This window comes from Anser anser (assembly GCF_964211835.1).
Source record: "Anser anser genome assembly, chromosome: 2".
NCBI classification, from domain to species: domain Eukaryota; kingdom Metazoa; phylum Chordata; class Aves; order Anseriformes; family Anatidae; genus Anser; species Anser anser.
Genome location: NC_139721.1, coordinates 88536929 through 88562859, shown reverse-complemented (window position 1 = coordinate 88562859; position 25931 = coordinate 88536929). Strand labels below are relative to the sequence as shown.

Here is a 25931-nt window from a genome sequence, read left to right as displayed (position 1 = left end):
GGAGATCAAGATTCTTATTAGGTGTTTGCTTGCAACGTGAGTTTGACTGGAATTAGTAACTCAGTAGTTTGAAAGAAGTGGGTGAAGTCCCGTCAACATACTGCAAATGCTTGTCTCTGCAGTCTCACCCACCTTGCAGCTGTGTGTGTTGAGGTAGTTGTGCCAGCTGCACCATTGGTACCTGTATTCCTGTCTGATGGAGTGAAATGCAGTGGGTTTCTATGGCTGCACACCATACAGGATTAGTTATAGTCAAGACAGTGCTGTCATATTTGCTTGGTACTCTTCCATATTTGCTTCACAGAGCTGTAAATGATGATTTGGGGTGTATGTGCTGTGAGAACTAGTCTGCACCCAAGGAATTCCCACTGTTCTACCCAAGTTGCTGTAACGCAGGGCTTATGCCAGGATGACTTTCAGCTCTGTAGCCCGTTTGGCGTTTGTGCTGGTGCGAACCTGCATGTACCTGTTGTTACAGCTGTATGTCTCAGAAACACAAGGATTGAAACCTAGGTTTCTGATGCAACACTTTTTGGGTGAAGCAATTTCCTGTGCCTAACTTCTATAATTAAGTTTATTAAGGATTCTGGCACCCTTACAGATGGATGTATTTGTGTTATAAGGCTCAAGGAAAGTGCTTGTTAGACTGAAGCCTGAGGACATGGCCAGCTTTAAGGGTGTTAGGATAGGGGTGTGCTAATATGATGATGTACGACTGTATTTCCGTTGCAGCTGCTGCCTTACTCTGCCGATTACCTGGGCGTGTTCCTAGGCTTGACCGAGCAGCTTTTGCCCTGGAAGGGATCTGGCAGCCCATCTCTCCAGTGGGGTCATTTGCCTTTTCTCACTGCGGCCGTATGTGACCAGGCAGTTGGCAGACATGGACAGCGCCGTTTCTGCCCAAAGGGATTTTGTCAGGCTCTGTCCCGCCACGCAGTAACTGGCCCCTTCGTGGCAGTGCTCTTGATGTCACCTGCAGCAGAGCACCCTGGAGCTGGCCCGCAAGAAGCACTGGTGCTCCATGGCCACCAGCTGGTGGGGTGCTGGCAGCAGCATTGGCCTGTACACTGGGGAGTGGCAGGCAGGAGACAACAGGAACTGCTCATACCTCTCCTGGAGAGCAGGATAGCTTCAAGTCCTGAAGACCACAAAATACACAGTAAAGTTCCCCATCTCTCCAGAGGGACGGAACCTAGTTTGTCCTAGACTCCTTTAGCTGGTTAATAGTCAGTAGTTTGTGATGTCTGATGCATTCAACATGGAGCAACCAGGAATGTACTGTCAGGCCTCAGAAAATACAAGAACTTACTGGAGAGAAGAGGAGCCTTATGCAGTGCTTGCTTGTGCTCCACCACTGAGTTACCGAAACAGAAGCTGGAAAACTGAGGATACAGCTTGGCAGAGGAGAACTGCCCATACCCTTTTCCTTTCTTCTTTCCTCAAGTAGTAGTCCTCTTTAAAAAAGTTAAGTGATCTTGTAACAGCTGAGATAGCTTTCTTTTGTTGTATGTCTTAGTTTTCTGATGGCATGCACTAAAGGACAAAGTTTAACTGGACTTGACTTTGAACTCCAAGGTTTAAGGCAGAAGCACATGCTTAGTTCTTTAGAACCAAACATTATGACAACATGGTGGAGCAGCTGCAATCCTATACCCTGTCCAGAAGTACAGCTCACCTCTTGTAAGTAGTGCTAGGCTTCTGCAATGTTTGTTGTGTTGGAAAAAAACTTTATTTCAATACAAAAATAAAAATGTAGTCTGATTTATGAGAAAAGCTCCTCTTCTTTGTGCAGATAAGCTCAACTGCTACTGTAACAGAAGAAATCATAAGCAGGAGAGAATTTCTTGCTTTAGTAAGAAATTTCTTGTGGTTTTGGGATGTCTTCACTGAACCAAAATAATTTCCAAGCCTGGGTTATCGCCTAAATGCATGTTTAAGTATTTTATAATTTCAGGAACATTGACATTTCAAACCTAGGCTTATTTATTATGTGATATTGATTTTTATAAAAAAAATAACTTTTTATAACTATACATTATTTCGAGTATTAACAATTACAAAATTTTTTATTTGCCTCCACAGCAGTAACTGAGATCTGTGTGGAAGATTGGTGGAACTAGCATGAAGAGAAGCTCTTAGAGGTAGTGACTACTTCTTCTGTGTATTGACTAAGAGTAACTACCCCTCCTAATGGTTGATGACATCCACAGGTCAATTAGGAAGTAAATTGCTTCGAGGTGATCAGGCCCAGTCAGCATGGGTTTATGAAAGGTAGGTCCTGCTTGACGAACCTGATCTCCTTCTATGACCAAGTGACGCGCTTGATGGATGAGGGGAAGGCTGTGGATGTGATCTACCTTGACTTCAGTAAGGCTTTTGACACCGTTTCCCACAGCATTCTCCTCAAGAAACTGGCTGCTCATGGCTTGGACTGGCGTACGCTTTGTTGGGTTAAAAACTGGCTGGATAGCCGGGCCCAGAGAGTTGTGGTGAATGGAGCCAAATCCAGTTGGAGGCCGGTCACTAGTGGAGTCCCCCAGGGCTCAGTGCTGGGGCCAGTCCTCTTTAATATCTTTATCAATGATCTGGATGAGGGGATCGAGTGCACCCCCAGTAAGTTTGCAGATGACACCAAGTTAGGTGCGTGTGTCCATCTGCTCGAGGGTAGGAAGGCTCTGCAGGAGGATCTGGATAGGCTGGACCGATGGGCTGAGGTCAACTGCATGAAGTTCAACAAGGCCAAGTGCCGGGTCCTGCACCTGGGGCGCAACAACCCCAAGCAGAGCTACAGGCTGGGAGATGAGTGGTTGGAAAGCTGCCTGGTAGAGAAGGACCTGGGAGTACTGGTTGATAGTCAGCTGAATATGAGCCAGCAGTGTGCTCAGGTGGCCAAGAAGGCCAACAGCATCCTGGCCTGTATAAGAAGCAGTGTGGCCAGCAGGTCTGAGGAGGTGATTGTCCCCCTGTACTCGGCTCTGGTGAGGCCGCACCTCGAGAACTGTGTTCAGTTTTGGGCCCCTCGCTACAAGAAGGACATGGAGGTGCTCGAGCGAGTCCAGAGAAGGGCAACAAAGCTGGTGAGGGGTCTGGAGAACAAGCCTTACGAGGAGCGGCTGAGGGAGCTGGGATTGTTCAGGCTGGAGAAGAGGAGGCTCAGGGGAGACCTCATCACTCTCTATAGGTACCTTAAAGGAGGCTGTAGCGAGGTGGGGGTTGGTCTATTCTCCCACTTGCCTGGTGACAGGACGAGGGGGAATGGGCTAAAGTTGCACCAGGGGAGGTTTAGGTTGGATGTTAGGAAGAACTTCTTTACTGAAAGGGTTGTTAGGCATTGGAATGGACTGCCCAGGGAAGTGGATGAGTCACCATCCCTGGAGGTCTTTAAGAGATGTTTAGATGTTGAACTTAGTGATACAGTTTAGTGGAGGACTTGTTAGTGTTAGGTCAGAGGTTGGACTAGGTGATCTTGGAGGTCTCTTCCAACCTAGACGATTCTGTGATTCTGTAAATGAATTGGGACTGGAGAACTGGCTTTGGCTTCTCAAGGCTATAACCCTCAACAAGACTGTCACTTTATTTTTTTTAACCACCTATTAATTGTGATGTTGTTTGTGAACATGCTCAGAGAAGTCCCTGCCACAGCACTTGGACAAAACTAAACCCTCTTGCAACACTGGCTGAAATTTGTTTTTTTGTGTTATTCCAGGGATGTCTTGCTAAAATCAGCTGAGTTCTTTCTAAATAACTTGTATATGGGAAAAATCAGAATTGTTAGTCACCAGTACTGTGTGTGTGCATAATACATACAATATTGTGTATGTACAGATAATATATACAGTATAATATGACTAACAATTCATATACAGGCACATACTGGAGTTACAGTTCTCTCATTTTCTTTTCTTCCTTAGGTAAGTTCCTCTTTGTCATGGGATGGGGGGCATGAAATATGGGGAAAAATTTAGTAACATCATTATTTACAAGTGTGTCCCTGACAGAGTGACTGAAATTATTTGCCAGTTCAGGCAAATTTGAGGGTTTCTCATGGGATTTCTCATTTCCCTGTAGCATATAAAGGCTGTGTGCACTTATGAGGGCAGTGCTCGCTGCCCTAAGTACTGTAGGTGGCTAGTTAAAAGCCAGCTACTTTACATCAAGGCTAAGCAAACAGCAAAAGTTTTACTTGCATATTGCTTGTAGAATGGAATTGCTCAGCAATCTTTCCCTGGTGTTGTATTGGTGTAACTGACACGTATCATGTGATTAAGTGGGTAGTTTTGATCAGAGATGGAAACTTCGCCATCACAACACAAAGCACATGCACCTTTCCAAGCATAACCATTATGTGGAGTCAGCCCTGTTTTCCTGACTTGGCAGAATTAAGGGGTTTCTGTACATCCAACTCAGTATAAAGTGGAAACAAAACACATTATGTACATTTTCTTTATTGCTGGACATTTTTATTTTTTTGAGTAAGTAGGCATAATTGCTTAAAGGCTGAGGTTTTTAATAACAGTAAGTACTTTGTCTTTTTTTTTTCTGTGGACTAAAAGATACCTTTGATCAAAATTTTGCCTTATATTACAGTTATTTCTGTACAAAAATAAAGTCAAAAATCAGCTTACTTTTAGCTGATATTCCCCAATGTATTTACAGGGTACTGTCAAGAAACTTCATCAGGCAACCAAGTAAAATATAGAACTCTATATTAAAGCAGTTGCATTGTATTCAGTCAATTCTGAATGGCTCTGACCTTTGCCAGTCAGTCTGGGTTGGAGAGTCCAGCCACAATTATAAGAGTGGTGTCTTTAAAAGAAAATTTTTAATATTAAAAACTTATGCTGACATTATGGAGTACGGGAACTGATAACTGTATTTCCATATTAGAGCAGTCTATAAATATTCTCAGCTACATCTCTCTTTATAATACAGCAGATACAGAATGCAGACTTCTGTTACTTATAGGGTAATACATATTTGCAATAGTAAAATCAATGTATGAAAATTTTGGAATTTACTTGTTAATAAAACTGCTTATAAAGTAACCATACAATTGTAACAACTATAACTCTGAACTATTAAAATGTACAGAAAGACTGTTTACACCATTGCACATACTTTTTCCCTTTGCTTTGAAAGACTTATGAAATACAGAATAAAATTAGTCAAATTTACTGACAGCTCAAATATGCAATGTGCACATCCACAGAAGCAAGAAGAAGCAAAGTGTTGGCATCTGTCAGGAAGGCTGCCAGCAGCTCTCCAAAAAAAATATACCTTACTCTTCTTCCCTCCCTCTTCCCACATATGTGCAGGCCAGTAGGTTAGTGCAGAATGGATGAATAAAACTTTGTTTTCAGTGTTCTGAAAGGACGAAAAGTTTCCCCTCCACTTTTATCATCAATTTTAGGTCAATGCAAGTTGGGTTTAATGTTGTAAGGCACTTATTACTGCTTGTATTGCAGTGGATCCAGTCTTAAAGGCATTTGTTACATCAACTGAAGATAATAATGCTTTGGAAAGTTTTGAGTGAGCTAGCAGTTCCAGTATGTGACTATTTCAGCTGATTTTTCCCTCCCCACCCTCTGGTCTTTCTACAACACGGTTGGAAGATATTTTCCTTGGAAATTCTGGTTCTTGGTTAGCTTGTCAACAGATGTGATCAGTATCATCAGGTCATTTTGAGGCCAAGCAGCGATATGTTCTATTTAGAGTGCAGTAGAACTGGTTTTGTTTTCACCTGGAGCTGCCCTGGCTTCCATGACTACTCACTGATCGAGAGGTGCTGTAGCGTTTTTTCACAATCATACTGATGTATGCTTTCATCAGCTTTGCAATGTCAACCACCTGCCAAAAGAGAATAAAGAGCAGAAAGTCCTTAGTAAGGTAACAGTATGTGAATGAGTTCCTTTATACACTAGCAGTAAAAGAAACTGTTGAGCTTTCAGCACAAGTTTTTTGCTGTTAAATAAAAACTCAGGACTTCTGTCCATCTCATGATGTCTTCCCTTTAGCTTTACAGGGATCTGAAAAAAGAATCTGTTAACAGTCACAGCAGCTTCTTTAATTACCAAGTAGTCTGGCTATTAGAACAGGAAGACCATAGTACTAACAAAATTCCTTCTTGCTCTTACCTCACTAGTCTCAAAAAGCAATTCTCTCTCATCCACCACGATCTTGTAGGTGTTGGCAAGCGGTGCTCCGAATGACAAGATATGTTCATACTGAAACACCTCCAAAGGCCTTCCTTCCCCACGCTTGTAGACAGAAACAGCATCAGCGCTGACTCCAAGCCACAACTCTTGTGGGAAACCTCCTTCTTTGCACTAGAGGAAAGAATGTAAATTAAAAGTAACGGTAACAGAGGAGCCACACCACACTTACTGTTGAGATTCTTGCCTGTAGCTATTTTAAAAAAGAAGTGTATTGCTTGTCCATCTTTGAACAACATTTTATGCTTCTCCTAAACACACATGCAACTTACAGGGTAGCATTCTGTCCCTCTGTATTTTATGGATAAGTGGTGGATTTAAATGCCTACAGTGCATGCTAAGTGGAGCGTGCTTTTAATATACAACATTTTATTACATCAGCTGTCTGAGTATTTGTGATATGGCATTTATGGTTTCACCAGTCTGTAATGAGATCACCAACTATACAGCACAACCTATATTTTGAGTGGTCAGGAGGTCTTACTCACCTCTACGTCAAACAGTGTTGACCCATATCCAGGCCATTCCTTAATCAAAGCCATATACTTTGCCATAGCCTGCTCCTGGTTCATCCTCTGCAGTTTTTTCCATTTGTCAATAATACTAGTCCTGGAAGCTGAGATTTCCTCTTTGACCCACATGTCTAACATCTGATCCTCCTCAACCTTTTGTTTGCTGACAGAGCCACTGCGAAAGCTCCTCCGCAATGTTCCTTCAAGAAAGCTGGCTCGTTTCTTCTCAGCCTTCTCTGCTGCAGTAAATGTTTTGGTAGACTGTGTAATTCGAGACTTCAACTTTTGCAAGGGATATACTTCCTCCATTTCTGGTATGGTGGTATGTGGAGTGTAATCTCCCTGAAGGTACTGGAGACGCAAAGCTGCAAGGACCTGGAGCGTTTCTTCAGGAGCAGGATAGTGTCCTCTAATCACTGCTTCGTGAGCCTAAAGAGAGGAAAAAGGTAACTTTTTATGTACAAACTAATATTTGAAAGAACTGAGAGAGAAATGGGAAACAGACCTAGTGCCAAGCAAACCCAGGATCTGAAATAAATGAACCATCAAATAAAACAAATGTGGTAAATCTCATGGCAAATTTGTTAAACTGGTTAAGACAGGGTGTACCAGAAGAACTGCAAAGCAATTGATGAACTTGCTTAAGGGGAATTTCTCTTACTAGTACAGCTCTTTGAGAATTCAATTATGTAAGGGCAACTGAACCACTGAAAGGAGAAGAAAAATTAAAGGGGAAAAAATCAGGAACTAAACACTTGCTTGGGAGGAGTCATCTATGTTCAAGGGCATTGGGAAGAAATAGTTACCTACTTTTACTCAGTGCTATTAATAATCTGTCTGTGAAACTGATGTTTCCAGAACGATGAGCAAAACCCTAAGACAGCTTTGTAACAAACTGCACTGAGGGAAAACAGTAAATCTTAAAAGGGTCCCAGATAAAATTATTAAATTAATTAAAAAAATGTAGGTTACAGAACTAAAACTTAAGACAGAAGGGATCTCTCTGAAGTTAGTTGCTGAAAAACATCCATGTCTGACACTGAAAGCAAATTGAAAAAACAACAGAACTGATGAACCTCTTTCAGGTATTTTAATATTAATCACAAGTATTGAGTGTGCCATGCTTTATAACTGAAATACTATTGGTCTTAGCAAGACATAAAATATTTGGCTGAACACCAGTCAGTACTGAATGCTGCATGAAAACGATCTGCCATATAAACCAATAAAACAAATCTGATGCAGAGCTCTCATGGATTTTCTTATTACAGTTTAAATTTCATCCCGAAGTGGAGGCATTAACAGGCTGACTAAGCCTAACCAAGGCAAGCTTGTTGCCCAGATCCTTCAGCCAACAATGAGTGTTTCTAGATCGAGCTACAGCAGTAGGCTCTGCAAGGAGACTTCCGGTAGACTTGTGCTGTAACATGGTGCCTTAAAACCCAAACTGTGAAAAGCAAGAAATACTCCATTACAGTGAACGTGCTCCCAGTCTTGTGGGAAGGGGAAAAGGCTTCATCCATACAAAAATTCAAATATGTCAGCTCCTGATCACTTCATGCTTACCTGCCAACAGAACATCTGTGTAAACTTGTTTGCATGCCAAGACACTGAAATCTTTAAGTCTCTAGTACACACCTGAAAGAAGCTGTTCGCTGGAAGACTTTTTAGCCATTTGCAGTATAGTAGAAAAGGAGGAGGTCTTTCCACAATAATATCTGTCATCAGCAAGTTTCAGAGTAATTGCAAGACTTCATATAATAGAAATCCAACTGCTGAGGCATTTAGTTTTCATTATAAATCATTTTTGCTTATTTTCTTTTACGTTTTGCAGTATGGCCTCACTCTTTGCTCAGCACCATGATTAAGTGGATTTTGGCTTACCATACCTGTCTTATGGTTATGGCTGAGAGCAGACTGATTTGTTTTACTATGGTGCCTATGAAATACCAATCAGGTTTTGAAAAGAAAAGCTGCTGATTAGTTCTATACTGTTTTCAATATGGGTATCTCAGAATTTGCTTGTCAATTACACATTTTTACTTTATTTGTTGTACTTTCTTAAGAAAACAGTTTCATAAGAGCAAAATGAAATGCAGGTATTATCCCTTTTTTCCCCCCCCGGATATAAATTATCTAGGATAGGTCCAATTATCCAATTTTTTCACCACTATACATAAAGCAATTCACAGGTAACGCAGAAGCAAGAATAGTCATAACACTAGGTGAATCACATTTGGTTAATTTATGTCAGGATAAGCTTATTTTTATCACTGAACTGCCTTTATTTTTTTTATTATTATTATTTTTACATTTGCTGCTTGAGCAGTGCATTTAGTTAAACAGTAGAACAATCAAAACATTCCCCTCGTTGCCTAGATCTCGCTTTTTTCCTTCTCTTAAAAAGTGCCTCAGAACAAAACCTTTTTCCTTACCTGCTCAAACATAAAGGCAAATTCCACGCTATCTTTTGGGACATGTTCCGTGTCCAGGAAGCAGTAGAGCTTGAAGTAGAACTTCCAGTGCATCTCCCCAGCTTCGGCAGTGGCAGCAAGCCTACAGGTGTGTGTGGAAAGGGAGAGAGAGATCAGACCTTCATAATCAAACTCCTTTCTAAATTGACACCTGAAAAATTTCAGCATGGCATTAGCTGAATTTTGCTTTCCTACACCTGGTATCAATCTGGTATTGTTGACAGCAGTTAGTTGTTTCAAGTATACCTGACTTATGTGATCTGGAGATACATATAAATATGTATTTAAAGCCCAAAACTAAATCAAGGACTTACAAATGTTGACTCAGTACTCAGTCAACTGTTTCTAACCCAGTTTCTCTTCACAATCTTTTATCTATGGCTCAGACAAGTGTTGATAAAAACGACATTATTAAGTTATCCTGTTACAAACTGTACTTGCACATTAGACATTCCTTCTTTTTCCTCTCATTATCATCATAGAATCATTAGGGTTGGAAAAGACCTCCAAGATCATCTGGTCCAACCATCACCCTACTACCAATGTCACCCACTAAGACATGTTCCTAAGCACCACGTCCAACCTTTCCTTGAACACCCCCAGGGACGGTGACTTCACCACTTCCCTGGGCAACTCGTTCCAATGCCTGACTGCTCTTTCTGGGAAGAAATGTCTCCTCATTTCCAACCTGAACGTCTCCTGGCACAACTTAAGGCCATTCCCTCTAGTCCCATCACTAGTTACCTCCAAGAAGAGGCCGATCCCCAGCTCCCCACACCTTCCTTTCAGGTAGCTGTAGAGAGCAATAAGGTCTCCCCCGAGCTTCCTCTTCTCCAGACTAAACAATCCCAGCAGTATGTAGATAAAGGATGCTGATTGCCATGCACATAACATCAGAAATGTATTATTTCCTATTTATTAGATTTGGCGGGAGAGAAGGAGAGGTGCACTCACTTTTCAAACTTCGCCAAGACATCAGCCACAATGGTTCTGCTTTCAATTGCTTTATCAGTAGTTCCATTATATTCAAACAAAGCAAACATATTTCTGCTGTCCTCCATGGCCAAACCACGAATTAACTTTTCAACCACCTAATGAAAAACAGCACATGAAGAAACCATGGGACGGAGAAGTAGTACCACAGATGCAAGACAAATAAGTAGGAGAAATTCAAAACTAGGTTTTACATTAGGCTAAAAATGCTGCTAAGATGTTCTCATCATCAGTATTAATCGTTGCCAAATTCCACTTTCATTTTTATCCTAAGTAAGGATGATTCCTTCAGAATATATATGTGCTATCACCTGCCCAGATATAAATAACCTTTGTATTTCACCAACTCGGCTAAAGTGTTCCTGCTTAGCAAACAATTTGGCCTCGTACACATCAGTATATACCTGAAGTTATTCCAATAATGCCTCTATTGAGTTGCTTAGTCTGTCCTGCATTTTTTCCTACAAAAGCGCTATTGCTGGGTAATCCTCTGCAGAGTAAAGACAGTTGTAGTAGACAGGATTTCTTCAGAACATCCTGGAGGGGTGGGGCAGAGAGACCTGTAAGCCTTCCTTGCCCTGACAGCAGCGACCGTGCCCTCCCACCTGGCAGGGACACTGCTGGTACTTCCAAGGGCTAACACTGCTACTGGCTGGAACTGCCACTACAGAGAAACGCTGGTTCTGCGCCAAAGCTGTCCGTCACCACTTCTCACCTCTCCAGCTGTGGTGTGCGAGTTGATCGTAATCTTACAGGAGCCACCACCATGACAATACACTGTAGATGTCATTTCCTGTCTGCTGATCAGGGCTTCTATTTCATCCCGTGATGGCACAAACTCTCTGCATTTGGTTTTTTTCAGAGATTCGTAAGTAAAAAGTGCATATTTCTCCATTTCAGTTCCTGGAAACTGGTCACGAACCCTGTAAGACAAATATTATTTAAGTTGCCAGTCTGCAAAACAGAAAGTTTATTTATTTGAGAACCATTCTTTCCTGAAAGTGACAAAGTACTAATGTATTCAGTACGCTATTTAATTGACACAGTCAAAGGTTTATCTGCACTGTCAAGGAAAGTGTTCTAACACGATTTACTGTGCAGTAACTTATGTACACACATCATTTTGTTCTGCAAACCTAACAGAAAGCAAAAACGGAACCGCCTTTATAGCATTAACTACAGGAACATTGTAACGGCTCAGATTTGACAGCAGGATAACTGTAATAATCTTGTTGCAGTCAACTCCCTTTTTTTGTCAATAACGGTTGTTGAATAAAGACAAAACTACACTGAGGTACTACAGAAAAAAACATGTTTGACAGCTCAGTTTTGCAGCAGTGTCACTTAGGATACTTGATTTCTATTCATGACATTCTTGAAGATTCTCTCAAACCTTACTCTTCAGCAGTTAGTACTACAAATACAACTTTAATGAACTCATTTATGATTATATATTATAATAATATATTATTTATTTATAATGAATTTAATGAACTCTTAATTATTGAAAACCACTGAATTTCAGTAGCTTTTCGTACAGAGTGTTTCTGTATTATTTCCAATGACAAAATATCAGCTTCTTCAACCTAATAAGGTTTCATTTATAAGTGTGTGAAAAATTAGAAATTCATCATCTACAAGGCATAAAAAGATTCCTGCAGGATTACAGCAATGCTTTAAGAAGACCGTGCAGCTATAGTGTTGAAACAAACCTGCAAATATTGTGTCAGATAGCTTTATTTTTTTTAAACAGGGAGACTATTTTATGAACTGAGTTAAATTAAAAAAGTGAATCAATATTGTTATATATTTTTTTTAAATTCCAACATTTATGCATAGTGATTGATGTATTTCACAAATCTCACTTTGACAGGTATGTCTTCAAGGATTTTACAAACATTTATAAAATAATTACATTCAGCAAAGTGATTTACAGAGTCCATGTTCTAGCACAAACATAGATGTGACTTTTAAATTACTGAGAACAGTTTGTTACTATTGGACTACTTTTCCTAAGGGGACACACTTTACGTTCTTCGGCTGCATCAGAGCAAGAGGAACTCTACATTCTGGTTAATGCTTAGCTTTCAAAAATGTTTCAAAAATGTTCCTCAGCAGTTGCTAGTGTCTTAAATTAGATTTGCAAATAGACATTTTTACCTCAAGTATATCTTTAAACACTGTAATGTTCTTTTATGTGTATAGTACCTCAAAAAACTAAGGTAAGCATGATGAATAATTTTTAGCGACTTGATTTGGACAGTTAGGAACAGGACCTGCGCATACTTGCCACAAGTCATTTAAGCAACTTCACAAAATTACAGAAAGCCCCCCCCACCCCCCACCTTTTGTCAACATTAGTAAATTATGATTATGCATTTAGTTTCATGGGGTTTTGCTTGATTCCTCGAATAAGAATCAAGATCAACTCAAACACTGTTTTCTTACAACTTTTTTTTTCTTTTCAGATTTACTCTGTAGCATAACCAGTTCATTAAGTGAATGTATCTTCAAATCACACTACAAGATGTCTAAACACTGTTACATGTTGTGGGGAAAAAGACAGTGAGTGAAGAAACTTCTCGCTCTTGTAGTTGAAGGCTTCTCACCTTTTGAGATGAAACTTGAGATATTTGAGGATGCTACGACTTGGCAGAAATGTGCAACTCATGCAGGTGAGTATTTGCCAACTATAAAGGTTCCCCACGCTCCCAGGGTTAGGCACTTTATTGGTCTGCTTGATGAGCTGACAGTAGAGCTCATCTCGAAGAGGTCGTAAATCATGTCCTGTTTGGAGGATACCTTGAATTATAGGGATGGGATCAGACATAGACTCCAGCTGCTGTAAAGAATTAAATATCTTGATAGCTTCATCCTGCAGAGTTGTGTAACCTTTGTCTTTTAGTACTGCGAACAAAAAACAGGGAGAACGGTGCTTAGACTGAGATATTAAAGAGAAAGCACTCAGACTTATCATAGGAATTGCCCAGTGATATATTCTATGGCCCTTATTATGCAAGATATTAGAACGGATCTTTTCCATTTCCAATGTATGATGCCAACTCATTTTATGAGCTATTCTGTTATTGAGATTTGTTCTGAATGTAATGAAATACCATTTTGAAATTTCTGACAATGTAGCTTAGAATGTGTATTTTGCTTGATCAGAGATTTTTGATGGAGAAGCTACTTTGACGGAGAGGGGATCCACACTGCTGGTAGTATATCACTTTGTCACTGTCACAAGAAAGTGGAAAGCTAGTCAGATTTTAAGTGAGGTAAAGCATGACTGGATTATGGAAAGTGACAGGTTCATGACATCGCTTTTTTCTACAGCAGAAGTTCAGTTAAACCCAAACAACATGAATAAAACAAAATCTCTGCCATGAAACTGCAACTTTCTTATTAAGTGCTGGAAAAGAAGGTGATTTGATTGATTTTCATACTACAAGTTTTTCAGCATGGGCTAAGAACTTTCACAATATTCTTAAAAGCACCATGGTGCTTGGGTTAAAGGGATGAGAGATTGCTCCGGTGTATGAATCAGTTAGGCCTACTAACCATCAAAGCATGAAGCAGTACAGGCATATCTTCCAAATACTAAATTTCTAACCTAACATTCCTAACATTATACTATTAGAGAAAGTAACTAGAACTCAACTGCAAGTCATGGCAATAACTGAGCATCAGTCAATCTGTAGAGAGACATTTAGTATGGGAAGATTTTGGAAAGACTTCTACTTCAGAGAGAGCTAGCCTTTTCTGTCCAAGGGGATTAGAGAGCATTCATGTTGCGTTTGTGCATGGGACAACCAGCAAAAGTGACCAGCTCAAGATCAGAATTGTGGCTTGCCAATGGACAGGAGGAGGAATAAAAAGAGAAGGGAGAGGTTTCTCCTAGGATTTTATTTTTCTTTTTCATTCATGCAGCAGGATATCACGTGATTTATCAGGAAGTGTTAGAAGAAATATCTTAGCTTTTAATCAACTGTTACCTCCCACCCTCCTCCCAGGGATGAAACTTCTGATCTGAGACAAATCCTGTTTAATACGCAGCTGCAAAATAACACAAGCAAATCCATTTACAGGCATCAGATTCACAACCATCGATAACTGTGAACCGTTCATTTAATAGACTTCTAAGTTAGCGATTGAACAAATAATATTAAAAGACACGATTACACCTGCTTCAGGCATAAATGAACCATTACTTTTTCAAAGCATGCCCATTCACCACTTGTTTCATGTAAATAATACTTCCCACCACAACTGATGAACCTTACACTTGTGAATTGAAGTTGTGCAGCTGCAGCTCCCCTCATGGGGTATGAAAAAACAATAATTTGAGAAGGAGTGTATGATTCAAGGAGACTGAATGAATTGGGTTTTGTTCTTGATTTCAGTGCCAGGCTTTTCAAACTCTGTCTTCTTAGCTGTGTTGGTAACAAATTTCTCTTAAAGCAGCAATAGCAATTTTCCTTTCTGTAACACTCCTGTAGGAGCACCACAAACACGTGGTTTTCTGCTAGGTAAACTGCTGTTCTCTACCTTCTGCAAGAGAACAGGGAAACTTCTTTATTTGCATTACAAGAATAATTTTTTCACTATACCCATGGACTGAAAACTCCCATCCCACAGTTTAGTCTTTCATACAGAAAAGTGTTTCTATGGCTGAAAAACTTACAGTTTAGATTAATGTCCCCATATGGCAGTGGCAATAATGGCGAGTGCAATGGATGATGAGTGTAACGGAGAATAGGGTTTCTCTTATAGATCTGCTCAACCACATCAGCATTCAGGCAGTTTTCCTATTGGGGTAAGAAAAAAAAGCAGGATGTTGGGTTCAGCATTAACAGTGATACAATGCTTTGTGCCTTTAGGTTGGCTATGAAAAGATCAGTCAGTGTTACTATCTGGTGCTAAATCCACTTGCAGGTACTGTGGCTGCCATGGTTTTCTGCAGGCTATGAATGCTTAGTGCCTGCTAACCTCAGTAGTTGCATAAGCTTACTTTATCTGTGCAGTAAAAAAACCTAACCATAGTAGTGCTGCAGGAGACACAAGTGAAGTTTCATGAGGTTTTCTGGAAGTGTGTTTTCATTTTACGATTGTTTTATTCCAGTATTTCATGGTTGAAATTATATCAAGACATTGTTCTTTAAGTTTTATTTAGAACTATTTCTCCAGCATACCTAATTGGCCTTTTCAGTTGTAATCTGCTGGAACTATCATCAGCAAAACAGTCCAGAAAAATAGCTGCTGTAAACCTGATGCACCCGCTCTGATGTCTAAATACTGTTCTTTCTTAGCTCAAGTCTGACAAATGTGTGATCACTGTCTTCTGTCAATCCTGAACTTCCACATATTTCTACTGCTCTGAAGAAAGGCTCTCAACAGCTTTCGTAGTTTTGAAATTTAGGATCTGATAATTTTTCTCCATGATGGAGGCTTCCACTAAGAAAAAAGGTTGGTAGTTCTCCCCCTTGCCTTTTTTGTATCTTCTGAGAATCATCGTCCCCTGTCCTGAAAGCAGATTAACAAAAATCTCTAGAAAGACCTTCTTTGGGTATGCATGCAATGTCCCCAGCAGGATCATAAAGCAGTAAATATTCACAGAGCATGCTTCTTGTCATGCAGAGAGACATGCTTAACCCACGCTATCATAAATCAAGAAATGCAACACATTGGGGGGTGAGGGGAGAATTAAAAAAAAATAAAAAAATCACAGGAGCTGTCTAGTCCACATCCTGGCATGCTGCTCACTGCGAACATAGCCAAACAGGTCCGCTAACTCATGAACTCACAGACTACAGCTCTACTGCCTGATACAGCAACGTCTGTCAAGTTGCCCAAAACAGTACAGCTTATTACTGTTTTAATGAAAAAAGTTATCCCTCTTCCCCTCCAATTTGCACTTCATACTTTGGTCTTATATTGTTTAAATAGAATTTCCTTTAGCAGGTGAGTGAATACATCAGATTCTACAACTTCAGTCCATGTCACTGCATGACTAAAATTCATGTTTTCTGCTTTATTACTACATACTGCAAAGGCAACATAAAAAAAAGACTGATTTCAAATATTTATTTAAACAACTCTTCTTTCCCAGTTCTGCCTGTTTGTTCCTACCTTAATATCCTGAATAAGTTGCTGAGTTGGGGTATCAATCGGCGCTTTTGTGTCAATCACATTCTGGATGGCACTTGACCAGCGGGTCGCTTCATTAAGCAATTTTGTATAGAGACGGTAGCAATGTTTGCGTCCATACACAGTTACATTCCAATAGCCTAGCACAACAATAAAAATTGTTAACCATGGAAGCAGCAACTATAAATATACCATGACTTCTCTCTGAAAACAGATAGTCCCATGAGACCCCAAGTGCTGAATTCTGGATTGTGCTGGCAGTTTTTCAGGGACTAAGAAGTTGTACTGGCAATTCAGTAACATAATCTGGACAGTATGGTTTTAAAGGAGTTTCTCTCCATTAAAAAAGCATAAGAATAATCTTAGAATGCAGCCACCACCATGCTGCCTTCCATTTCACCCAGTAATCTTAGTAAAAGCGATCAGAGAACATCACTGTGGAATACTGTGAGCGATACGTGACTTGCAGGCCCTGCTTCTCCAGTCCTGTCTGTAGAAGAAGAATCTAAGTCTTGTTTTGTATATGAGTCTTTCATCACCTATGGCACACATACTAGCAGGTATAAAGCATGAGCTGCTACTTCTTTTTAAAAAACTTCATTAATTTCACACAAATGAAGTGGCAAAGATGACAGAAGAGCATTTCAATTCAAATTCTCTCTCTGCATCACTGTATAGGCTTTTTACGAAGCAGATTCAATTAAATAAAATCTATTTCATCTCTCACTAGCAAAAGCCTCTTTGAAGTGTCAGTGACCCCAGTGAGATTACATAGGGCTGTCAATGCTTCTCATTTGCAAACAGCCATGTCTGAACTGAAAACCAGCATGGAAATGTGCTCTGGAGCTGACTCAGATGTAGTATGTAGGTTAGCACCGAGTGGACTTTTACTCTAGATCTCCTTATATTTGCTCCACGAATGTTTGCCCTCACAATTGCTACCCATGTGTCTTTAATGTGAAAGCATATGTGTTCAAACTAATTTAGCAGCAGTGTCAGTCAGTAACTTGAATGCTGGTGAGAACAATTTTTACTGTTGTGTACATTATTACCTATCTTCTGCCCAGTAAGTCCATGTAAAATACCTCAGTGACTTAGGGACCTGATTTGGTTATCAAACTGCAACTCTAATAATCTATTTAAAATATTCTTATGCAGTGTTTGTTGCATTACTAGGTAGGTAGGCCAGAAGGTAACTGAAAGGAGACTTGAACCCAGAGCAGACAATTACCTGTCTCTTTGAAGATTTTTTCATCAGGAGGGACCACTGAACAGAGGCTGTTTAGGACCAGTGTACCCAATTTCAAAGCATTTTTCTCAGAACTCTTGTAATAGTCCAAAGAATTGTGTGTCAAAACAAACCAACGCTTCTTGAGTTTTAATGAAGACATCTTTGGGTTGTTTTTTACTTCCTTATGTAGCCATCCTATTAAAGACACAATTTGAAGCACACTTTTTTTTTTTAATAGAGTTGGACAAAATTAAGTTGCTACAAGTTAGTTGCATACTTTTAATGACAAAAACACAATGTAAATTGTTTAGCTCACATATTAAGCAACTTTGAGTAAAATTTTCAAGCAATGAAATGATGAAAATACCATATAAAATCTACATGAAAACTTTTCAACTTTGGTGTTTACATAGAGAAATTCTTTTGTCAACTTACAAAGCTGCTTTTGTCCACATTAGTGTCTTTTTATTTGGCACAATTGAAAACAAAATCAGAATTATACCAGCAGTTTATTAACTCCATCTACATATTATCTGTAGAATTGATTGTCTTATAATGAAATGTTGTCTTTTCAGTTATATAAGCAATCCATAGTCTATCTCTTTTAAACCAGAAATTAGATTCTATCGACTATTTAAAGCCCTTACAACTTAGCAACAATGCAGGGTTATGTACATGCAGGTAATACGGGGGAAGATTACCCTGGAGTTATCTGCCTCTGCTCCCTCCGCATAATCTCTAACCAGTACCCCTTTCTTCTGATTTACTGCAGGTTATTTTGCACTGTAGGTTGTAAGAGAACTTATTTTCAAGTACGGGCACTTATAAAGCAGCAGGGATTATCCAAAGTTCAGGCTATGAAAAAATATGGTATTTCATTAAATGGGCTGAGATTTATGATTTTAGATTTTCATTCCTTTCTGTTTATAAATGCCTGACATTTGTCAAAAATTAGGAGAAATTTCTTCTCAGAAGAAGTAGTCAGGCATTGAACGGGTTGCCTAGGGAGGTGGTGGAGTCACTGTCCCTGGGGGTGTTTAAGGAAAGGTTGGACCTGCCACTTAGGGACGTGGTTTAGTGGGTGACATTAATGGTAGGGGGATGGTTGGGCCAGATGATCTTGGAGGTCTTTGCCAACCGTAATTAATCTATGAGAGTGTGGTATCTGTGAGTGTGATAATTTCAGCTGTATTCATTTGTGAGTAAACTATACTGTACAAAGATGAGGCTCCAACACTGCCATGCTATGCTAGCATATTACACAGATTGTATTGGGGAACAATCTCTTTTGAGGTTAATGGATCTTGTTTACTTTATTCGACTTGGTTCTTACCCCTCACAATGAATTCTTGTCCTTCCACTCTAGTGTCCCCCTTTGACCTCTGCAGCAGGGTTATCCAGTGATGCATCTCTTCAGGAGTGTCAGCATTACAATGAAGAACACGATTAGCAGTGATGATCACAAAGGAATTGGGTCTATGAAAATAAAGATTGAAAAAGCCTTTACAGTCAACATACTGTTTAACTCATTCACCATAAGCATAAACACCATCCATTGTTTGCATTTTTGTATTCAGATAAATATTGTCCACCTCTACAGCATTTATTTCAACACCACTAGATCTAAAAAATATTAAGCATTTATAAAGACACAAGTGTGTTGGATTCACACTGAAATGGTCGGGCTCTGAATAGTGGAAGGGTTCAATTTAAATTGCAACTTCTCCTATTCTCAAAATAAATCTATCATGAGAAAAAACTCAAATCTTTAATCAGCTTTCGATCTTAATCAGAACTTTATTTCAGGGTTGGATCTATTTAGAGTGTCTGCTTCAGTAGTTACGTTAGCTAAAACCAACAACAATTTACAATGGTCTGTAGTGAAGCAGCATGTGAACACAGATTCTTTTATTTTTAATGCAGTGAATCCCAATTTGCAGACTATACAATCTATTTATAATGAGAGTCTGGCTTTTATCCAATCCTACACCAGGATTCACTGAAGCATAAAGAACTAGCCCGAGTGAACTGTGCTGATGGCTCTCTGGATTAGAGGTGTAGGTTTTTCAGCCTACAAACACTTGTTTTAACCCTTTACCATTAATTCTTTTCATCCTGCAACATACAGAATCACAGACTGGTTGAGGTTGGAAGGGACCTCTGTAGGCCATCTGGTCCAACCCTGCTGCTCAAGCAGGGACACCTAGAGGAGGTTGCCCAGGACTATGTCCACCCACTTGCTAAGACCTGTATCAGGTGTAGAAAATGGGAATGATGCAGTCTGGGCTACCCCATGCATGAGAAGGGCATAGGCTTTTGTTCTATGGTTCTAGCAAGAAGGTAATTGGGTAGAATTTAGAACCAATTAAAATTGTTTATGGGGATAGTTCACCCAAATATGACCCAATATGTCCAAAGTGAACGTGTGTTGTTTAAAGCTTGATGGAGGTCAGCATAAAGAAAAATTAATAAAAATGATTAGGAGATAAATCTGTAATACTTGGTGAAGGGAGGTTACAGTAAGTCAAGAAACATGAGAAGTGTGCAAGTAAGTTTAATTATGCAAATACAGAAAAACAGAAGAAGGAACATCTTCTGAATACTTTCTATAAAGTGGGAGAAAAAGTGTTATCTACAAGTAGTGCTTGCTCACCAGTGTGACAGAAGTGGGTAAGGAGTGATCAGGACTCAATGTTTTGGTCATACCCACTTTGGTGCTGAAGTGCTAAATTATTCAGGAATAGTGGTAGATGAGGAAACAGAGATGTGAACTGAACAGCAGAATTTTGCTGACCACTTTTTAAAATACGTGAAGAGGAGGCAGCTTGAGACTGAGCTATGTGAAGCACATTGTAGAAGGCTGTATAATGTGATATGCAGGAGAGAAGCTATAGATAAGCAGTAGCAAGAGAACTGAAAAAGGACAGAGCTAAGGTATAAACTAAAGTAGATCAAGCTATCAAGCAAGAGGTTTTGATGACCAACAGTAGCCAGCTTTCCAGGCTCCCCTTCTCCCCAGTTTAGGGAAACAGCAGAAACTCCATTCTTGGGATTCCTTCTGAATACAGATTCAAAGGGTGCTCTGCTTAGCCCCTCTCTTTTAAGCTTGCAATAGTGGTTTCATATGTGTCAAGATAAAAATATTCTATTGCCTACATCGGTCAAATTAATTTCCTAATTGAAAACCTTTCCATCCCTGATGAGCATCCCAGAGAGCTAAAAAAAAATACAAGAAAAAAATCTGTGTGAAAAATGCTTACAGGAGAAATGCCTCTCTAACAACATTTTGAAAGCTTTGGACATCTGTCTTGTATTATTTAGAAAGCCTGAGCTTACAATCACAGTTACTTGCAGTATCAGGATCATGGTAGGCCAAGGAGAAACCAGTAACTTAAACCCAGATGTTTCACACATTTGCAATGAGTAGACTGTAATGAACTGTTCCAGTAAGAATAACACCTCAAAGCCAGTAATCTTATAATCAGAGCCACAGTCTGAACTCAGATAACTTTTTATCCCTCAGTACGCTGTTGCTAGTTCAAGAGCTAAGAATACCCTGATTGTTTTCTGTTTATTTTTAAAATGCTGCATTATTTTGTTTGTTATAAAAGATATTTTTATTTTAGGAAATAAGTATCGTCCATCTAGAGCACAACATTCTTGCAAGAGAAGATGAATGGCAAAATATTAGCCAAGAATTTTTCTGCCTACCGTATTGCTAAGGGACTCAAAAATAGGCTTCTCTTTTTCAGGAGTATTACTTGTGTAAGTGAAAGAAACATTTAATCTTCTGCTTTTGGATCACCATACTAGTAAAACAGCCGAACAGTTCACATATGGAGCAATGTCAGGGAAGATAGTGAAGTCCCCACATAAAACGTCACTCTACTTACCTTCCCTCTTTCAGTGTGGTGTTTGATACTATGAAAAGGGAGACAACAATGTGTGGTTGGCCAGCAGAATATAGAGACTAAAATAAAAAGCATCTGATTTTGACTAGAGAAATAATAAGAAGAAAGTCACCCGTCATGGTTCTGACTTACCTATCTGGATTGTCAGCAGCACAGACAGAATCAATTAGTCCTACATCGAGTGTACCCTATAAACAAATGTCCAAGCAGAAAAGGAGGAAGACATTTACTATTACATTACTCACAGTGCTTTACTCCGAGACAGGTGAAAGAAGCAGCAGCTTTGATCAAGCAAAATGAACCACAGATTTGGGCAGCAGTTTCTCCTAACCATTATAATGAGGGGAAAAACTAAGAGACTCTGATAAACAGATTCAGTAAAAGTTTATCTGTAGTTAAGTTGGTGACAGCTCAGAAACTGCTCTTATTTTTCTATGCTCCCAAACCTGCTTTAAGTTTTGTCCTAGAAGTGGCATCCCACTATAAATGGCATTCTCTGAGGGCAAACATTTGAAGTTTTTGTTTCCCTTTGCTTGATTGTAGGTTCCAAATTTATCACATTATTCCCAGTGAAAGTTGTAAAGAATGACAAATGCAGGACAAGGGAAATCTCAAATTTTCTACTTGTGGTTTTAATTTACTCATTAACTGTATCCTTGCAAAGCTTCAAACTCAGATGTACACTGTGGTGTGGCAGGGAACTGGACCAAAAAAAGAAAAAAAACAACAACAGTGCTTGCTTTTCACTGAGGCAAATGATGGGGATGGGGAGAGAAGCCAGCCTTTCCTCTTGTACAGGTGCAGGGCCTAGGACCTGGAGCCTCTGGCCAGTGTCACAGCTAGCACTGTCAGAAACTGCAACCACCACAGTGTCCCCTTGTTTTCTAAAAATCTTTGCTTTGAAAATTTCTTCAGATTTTGACTTACCACAGCATTCTGTGGATTTGCCTGCTCATCATGCATCTCTCGGATCTCTTGCTCTGTGGACGCATGGACTTGACTCAGAACACTAAACCACTGGCTGTGGAGTGAAAGGCAGCAGCGTAAGTAAAATGTTGCTTGTGCACAAGCCTTTTGTCACCTTTGTTCTGCAGAGATCTAGCAGGTTCTGCTGGTTTTTGAAATTGCTTAAGATTCCTTTTGTCAACATGCATAAATGCAGCAAAGCTTTATGTCAGTTCAAGTAATACAGGATACAAACAAGCCCCTCCAGGTCTCCCATCCAAGTTCATGTCATACCCTTCTTCCTGAGGACAAATAGTGTGTATAAAAAGTGGCACCTCTAAAAAAACTGGCAATGAGCACACTAAAATATCTGAGTGTTTAGAAAGTATTTGTAACACATTCCACACATTTCATCTGAAATAAAACAGGTTACCAGCTATATACAAAGCCTTTATTGGGAAATCCAACCTTCAGATAATAGATTTTGCTACACTGATAACATGACTGGTAATAGTTTCTTACAATGATACTTCTCCAAAGGCCAAGAGGACGTAAGTCCTCTGTAGAAGCACAATCGAGAGGGGGAAAAGAATAAAACCCTCAAGCAACTACCTCTACGTTTTTTGTTCCCTGTGGAGCACTAGAAAATCCAGCTGCTGGAAGGACCAGTGATGTTGAACCACAGCCAATTCACCCCACTCCAGTGGCCTTGTATTTCCACAGTAGGGAAACTGGCAGAGAGGTTTCCAGTACTCTGGCCCCAGTGCTGAGCAGCAATTGCAAAAGGATTTAATTCCAACCACACCTTCTGCTTCTGGGAAATCTCTACCCTCCTGGCATTTGTATATGATAAAGCTCAACTACTCTAAGCAATTCCTCTGAAAGAAATTTGAGGGCAGAGCTTGGCCTGTTCGGCAGGTTCCTGAATGCCATTCTTTGAGATACGAATTTGCCATTCTAATGAAAACTACCTGGGGCTGAGTTTTCAAAGGGCTCAAAAGCCCAGCCTTTAAAACTGAGTCCTCACCTCTCTGCAGAGGGTTCTCAGTCACCACCAGGTTGAGAAAACAAATGCAAGATTAATGGCTTTGAATTTAAAATAATCTTTTCTACAATTGCTTATAGTCAAAGAATTTCTGCCTATGAAACTGAAGCGCTGTCTCCATAACTCCAGCATTTGCAAGCTAACTGCTTTGCATAATGTAGATATCTGGAAACCAAATTGCCAAAATAGCTTGAGAAAACGTGCGTAGTAGTCCGTCAAACAGTACCAGTTCTGCCTTGTCATCCTAGAGCAGCTTCTAACAGCTTATACTTTCATTAGAAACAACACAAGGCATGATGAAAAACGAAGATTCGGACTGCCTGACAACGGGAAAGAAGATGAGAATTTATTTAGTTTTTATTCTTTTGTTAAGATTCAGAAGTATACCCATGGAGAACTTGTGCTTAACAATTACTTTGCTGTAAGGATTACTGATGTAAAACAAGGTCACTGAAAACCCCCTGAAGTGAGGGTTACCCAGAGAGAATGAACCATCAGCTGAAGAAACCTAAACTCACCTACGTGAACATTCCTACAAATTAAATTCAGCTTTTTTTTGAGGCTTAGGAATTGCAAATGTATTTAAATGTTAACCTTTTATTTAAAGACAAAAAAGACTTCATAGCACTGTATGCACAGTTAGTAATAATTTGTTACTGGACTTTAAAGCACAATTCAAAGGTTTCCTAATTTCATCGTGCAATCTTTGTGTAAACAATCAAAAAGAAATCTATCATGTCACTTTGCAAAAACGACAAAGGCAGATTTTACTCTCCTATTGCTTTCTCCCTCTTGGGCCATCCCTTGGTTTTCAGCTGAGTGCTAGAACTCAGGAATATGAAAAAGACAGATGAGGGTTTGAAATAATGGTTACCCACTGAAACATTACTTTTATCCTCAAATACACTTCCATGAGCAAAAACAGTAATTCCTCTTTTTGGGGGGTGGGGGGTAGGGTGGAGAGGGGGGGAGCTCAGGTTTCCCCCCCCCTTCATTTGAACAAAAAGCAACCTCAGTTGATCGTGTAGCTCATGTGCAAAACAATTTTTCAATAGCAGATCCAGAAACAACATAATACAATGATTTTGTGCTTCTCTTTTAACAAAGCCAAACATTAACAAGGCTTTGACTTAAGCCCATCTGGAAATCCTTACACATGTCCCTCATTAAAGTTTTCTAAGATGAATGTGAAAAAAGGAAACTTGAAACACACCAGAAAAAAAACAATTTAAGCTAGATGGTATGTTATGTGTACTATATACAACAATGGTGTGTTGTGCTTCCTCTTCTACATTAAAGAAAAAACTTGAAAAAGATGCATGGCAGCAGACAAGTTTTTATGCTGGCAATTCATTATTGATCCCTGTGGAACCTTTATCAGGGCATGTACACAAGTCTAATAGAAAAGACTTTAGCTAAGCCTTCATTTTAAAATTTACTCACATCAAACAAGAATCTTAACAATGAGTGCTGAGAAATTCATATGTAAGTGTAGTTTTAAGGATGCCTAAAAATGAATCAATGACTGCATTGTAAGCATTGCTGAATTTATATTCAGGGTCATGTGATATAGGAAAGTATTACAATTTCAAAAAAAAATAGAACACAAAGCAACTTTCAAGGCTTCAGAGCAAGACGAGCTCAAGTAATGTTGACATAAGCATCCTGCGCTCTGGCCTTGGGGCAGCAACGCAATGGGTAGTAAGATTTGATTACTAAGTTCACTTTATTTAAATGCTTGATTTTTATAGGCAAGCATATTATTATCTCACACAAATGGTAGTGTGGGGTTTATTTTGTTTATTTTTTTTAAAGATACACTACACCTGATTTGACAAGTTAAGCTTGCTATTCACCTACCAGCATGCTCCTACAGCTTGATATGGATCCTTCAGCAACAAATGTTAAGACCTTTTTTTAAATCAGTAGAAAGGCTGTTGCATGCTCCTCTTGTTCATGAACACGTATTCACCCTAAAATCCAATGATCCCATTGCAACTTGAAAAGAATTAGGCTCTGCTTAAGCAAAAAGATCCCAACCCCAAATAGTACTTTATTTTAGATAGGTGAGAGGGATCTTATTGATCTAATCTGTGCAGCTAAATGCAGCAGGGTAATGCAAAAGAAAAGCATCAAAAGCTGACTACATCAGCAGGCCTTTGGAAAAAGTGTTAAATGCAACATGTTTAACACAGCCTGACTATTTGGTGACAGTGGGCAAATAAATAAATGATAAACACAAGTCAGAATGGCAGGGAGGTTAAAAAGAAAAAAAAAAGCCTAATGATTTTCATACCTTGCATCCTCAGGAGATTCAGCGATCAAGTGGTAGGTCCTATCACCCATTATTAGATCAATACCATTTTCTTTGCCTGTATTATCAACAATCTCTCTGAAAAGAAGAAAATGCCAAGACTGAGCATTAGATTGTCACCGTATTTTGAAAATGGCTAGTCTCCTG

At 39.5% G+C, this 25931-nt stretch overlaps 1 protein-coding gene across 1 annotated transcript in view; it reads right to left on the bottom strand.

Moving 5' to 3' along the window:
- Window positions 1–4429: 4429 nt before the first annotated feature.
- Window positions 4430–25931, bottom strand: part of MYO10 (myosin X) — a 163838-nt gene continuing 142336 nt past the window's right edge. The window contains 14 exon segments of the mRNA XM_083824329.1: window positions 4430–5847; window positions 6135–6326; window positions 6701–7153; window positions 9160–9280; window positions 10153–10289; window positions 10907–11114; window positions 12801–13098; window positions 14876–14999; window positions 16321–16478; window positions 17570–17764; window positions 18903–19045; window positions 21613–21668; window positions 22408–22501; window positions 25767–25862. Of these exon segments, the coding sequence (XP_083680455.1) occupies window positions 5737–5847; window positions 6135–6326; window positions 6701–7153; window positions 9160–9280; window positions 10153–10289; window positions 10907–11114; window positions 12801–13098; window positions 14876–14999; window positions 16321–16478; window positions 17570–17764; window positions 18903–19045; window positions 21613–21668; window positions 22408–22501; window positions 25767–25862 (2386 nt within the window). The 3' untranslated portion in view covers window positions 4430–5736.